Here is a 3950-nt window from a genome sequence, read left to right as displayed (position 1 = left end):
CTGTTTGCTAACGTCCAGAGAAACGGTTGTACAACCTGTTCTGCCTGTGCTGCCTTGCCTAGCTCTGTCCTGGGAGATGCGTTGACGTCATTTTGGTTCTGCCTCTGCTTTCAGGTGGTACACGTTCTGTGGTAAGCAAGCAAACCTGTGGACGTTGTTTAGCTTCATTTGTTGAAAGTTTCACCTGCTAAAGTTTAAGGAAGTGCAAGTTAATAACATTTGTACGGTTACAGAAAGGAACCAACTCCTTTCAATGCTGTTTCGGTAGCTCTCAGTGCAGTGTATTCATGAGACTGAGGTGAGGATGCTTTCATTAACAACTTTACTAACTGAGCAAAACAGATATTCAACGTCTCTCCTTTCACAGGTAGCTTGTTTGAAATATATAATTTTTGTTTCTTTGTTTTCCTGCTAAACCAAAGGACGTGTAACTCTTACAAATCGAAATGGGAACAACAACATTCATTGATATGACAGCCTACATTGCTGATTTGAATTCTCCATGCGATAATGAAGACCTCTTTCAGTTTGGTGCCATCTTCACCGCCATCTTGAACTCCTTCATCTTTTTCTTCAGCCTGCTTGGAAACAGCCTGGTCCTCTGGATCGTGGTGAAATATGAAAACCTTTCCTCCATCACCAACATCTTCATCGTGAACCTCTCCATCACCGACTTAGTTTTTGCCTCCATGCTTCCGTTTTGGGCAGCGTACCACATGCTCGGTTGGGTTTTTGGAGAACCACTCTGCAAGTTCATGAGCGCTGTTTTCTCAGTTGGATTTTACAGCAGCATAATCTTCTTGACGATGATGACCATCTACCGGTACTTGGCTGTGGTCCACCCCCTCTCGGCTCTCAGGACGCGCAGGCGCGTGTCCGGCATAATACTGTCTGGGATCATTTGGGTCATTAGTTGTCTAGCCACCATCCCTGTGCTCATTTTTACCACTCTTGATAGCGACCACGATGGTTTCCTTATGTGTGAGTATGACAATAGCAACTGGGAGGTGGCCAGCACATACCAGCAGAACTTGTTCTTCTTGGTTTCTTTGGCTATCATCTCATTCTGCTACTTTAATATACTACGGACTCTTCTGCGTTCCCCGTCCCAAAGGCGGTACAGGACAGTGAAGCTGATCCTCATCATCATAGTGGTGTATTTTCTGAGTTGGGCTCCTTACAATATTTTGATGTTTCTAGGAACAATAGATCTTCAGGGGTCAGATTGTGAGATGAGTAGGCATCTTGCATATGCCATGTACATTTGTGAGAAAGTGGCCTTTTCTCACTGCTGCTTGAACCCGGTGCTGTACGCCTTTGTTGGGATAAAGTTCAATAGGCATTTGAAGCGCATGTTCCTTCGATGCCGGCCTTGCATCGTCCAAGAGCTGAGCATAAGTATGAGGGTGAGCTCCCACGACAACTTACACCATGAAGATCTCTCGCTATACTGACACAGGTCTGTGTTGTAGGTTGTGCGAAGTTGCAAAATTTGATTTCTCACAACCTTTGTAAAATTTTGTAGGAAAAAATATGCTTTATCTAAAACTTGCTTAAAAATGCGGCTTCTGTTGCTATTGATTTTTTTGTTTAAATGTCTTTATTGGTTTTACAAATGTTCATGTATTACAGCAGTTAGAGACAACTGAAATTGAATAGTTGCTTCATTCACAAGGCTTCTGTAGCAATTGATACCACAAAAAATCAACAAGCATTTGGCACTGTACATAGAAAAAAAATCTACAAAAGTCAGGCATCCAGAGGAAACGTGTGCTTAAATTGTCCATCTTGGATGCTCTTTGATTAGAGTTAAAATCATCTCGCAATGCAGTTAAAAAGAACCTTCAACGGGGAGAGAACTTAGCATTTTTCCGTTTTTAGTTTGCCTTCGCCCGTACAAACCTAACGAACTGCAAAAATCTAACACTTTGAGAAACTTTGTTAGCATAAAAAACTTCGCACAACCTTATTAAGAGTAAGACAGCTCCTCCATGCATTCTTTAGCGGGCTCGATGAATCCTCAAATATGTGATTTTTGTGTATGTGTGTATGCAAATAGGTTATATTTAAACATAACAATAATGTAAGGATGAGAGTACCATGAAGAAAACTGCGTTGAAGTTTATGACTGTATATTTTGCGGCAGCAGGGCCGAAAATTGCATTTTTATAGCATTTCTGTATTGAAATATTTTCATTTTTAAACTTTGGATAAGTATATTAGTACATCTGAAATAGTATTCGAGTACATTCCCTTGGCATCTGTACATTGATGGGTCATGGCCGTTCCCCTTATGAAATAATGTTATATATTAATGTTCAAAGGCATTCGTGAGTATTGTGGACTGAAACTTAGACCCACAGGCTGTTAACCATCACAGTGTGTAACTAGTGTTTATTTATAGATTATCCATTGCTGGTGAAGACAATTCCACCCACCCGTCCTCCCAATAACTGCATTTTGCTCCGATAGGCGAGTATGAAGAAACCATGATGTAGGACTGGAGGTGGGGGCTTGTGCATCGTATATGTTCCATCTCATGCCCCTGGCCGTTTCTGCATTAGAGCCAGAGCGGCAGACTTTAAAATTGGGGAACCAGATTCGAGTCTCAATGTCGGCTCACCATCCTGTGATTCTACCAAATCACATAGTCTATCGGTGCATAGAAAATGTATGTGTCCATGTGTAATGTAACAGGTGCTCATGAAAAGCACTCAAATACATTTGGGTCAGAGATGTTTTAAGGCATGGGCAAAGTGGGCTCTGGCCCAGGGCCCCAGCCTTTCAGGGGGTGGGTGGAGGGGGGAGGGCCTGATACAGTCAGCTCTGCTCTCCAGAGAGTCTTGCCCTGATGACCGTGAATTATTTTTAAACAGATTGTTGAAAATAGCGGTTTTCTATCATTTCACACGATAATGGAGATTAACATACAGATCCCCTCAGAATCCACATGTCCCAGTATTTAGTGAGATTTTTCCTCAGTAAATACAAGCAAGTTTCACCTGCTGATATTTCGTTGTAGAAAACTCATCGAATTCGGGATAGTCCAGCTCACTGGTAATTGTGACACTCGTGCATACAGATGTCTTTCTTGATGGCAGCAGCAATTTAACAAGGAACTCTCCATCGAGGCTTTAAAATAGGAGAACTCTTCAGGCCTTGGTAGTATTTAGCTTTCGTCTGAGAACTAAAGCAAAAATAAAATGTAGGTTTTTTAGTTCATTGTTAAAAGTGTCCGTTTTGACTCACTTTGTTAAACTTCATAAGAAGGTTTTTCTTTCACGTGAGTGTTTTAGGGTTGTCCGTGTTATTATTATGGTTTGACAAATTCTAAAATGGAATCCATCATGAATTGTATCTCTGTTGGTTACTTAAAATGTGCACTACTAGGACTGTGCCTCCTTGCTTCCATATTTAAACGCAATGCTTATTTCATCAACCAGAATTGTTTATCTTGGTAATTTTTTCATTTCTCATCATAAAATAAACAGTCAGATGCTTTCAAAATTGTGTTGCCTTCTCTGAATTTTGCAAAGCATGTCTGCCTTTTTCGGTGTGCCATAATTAGCTTATACTTGCACTATTTAACACTACCTGGGTAGGACAGCCTTCCTACATATGTATGTATATGTTCGTAGGTCTGATTGCGAGATATTACACTGGCGTAGCTAGGGGGGCAGGGTGGGGGCGGCACTATTTTTGGGGCGGCGGCTGCGGGCACTGGTGGCCCGTTGCGACGGCCTTTACCATTTATTTGGGGACATTCATGACACTCATTACAGTAGTGTCAGTGTCCCCATATAAATGATAAAGGCCGCCGCAACGGGCCACCAGTGCCCGCACGCGGCCCCATTTTAAGTGCACCACCACCTGCAGGTTCAAACTGCTGCCTGCAGCAGCGTAGGCACGCACGCACGCCAGCTATCCCACCCAGTGGCGTCACTAGGGTT

General features: G+C 42.4%; 1 protein-coding gene across 1 annotated transcript; it reads left to right on the top strand.

Annotated features, from left to right (window-relative positions):
• Window positions 1–273: 273 nt before the first annotated feature.
• On the top strand, window positions 274–3501 carry XCR1 (X-C motif chemokine receptor 1). The gene is made up of 2 exons (XM_078685879.1): window positions 274–298; window positions 423–3501. Exon 2 carries the CDS (start codon window positions 447–449, stop codon window positions 1452–1454), a length of 1008 nt encoding a protein of 335 aa, XP_078542005.1. The 5' UTR covers window positions 274–298; window positions 423–446; the 3' UTR covers window positions 1455–3501.
• The last annotated feature ends 449 nt before the right edge of the window (window positions 3502–3950 follow it).

The sequence above is a fragment of the Lissotriton helveticus genome, chromosome 4_1, assembly GCF_964261635.1.
Source record: "Lissotriton helveticus chromosome 4_1, aLisHel1.1, whole genome shotgun sequence".
Lineage (NCBI taxonomy): Eukaryota > Metazoa > Chordata > Amphibia > Caudata > Salamandridae > Lissotriton > Lissotriton helveticus.
Note: the sequence above shows the minus strand (reverse complement) of the source record. Positions and strands in the feature narration are given on the sequence as shown.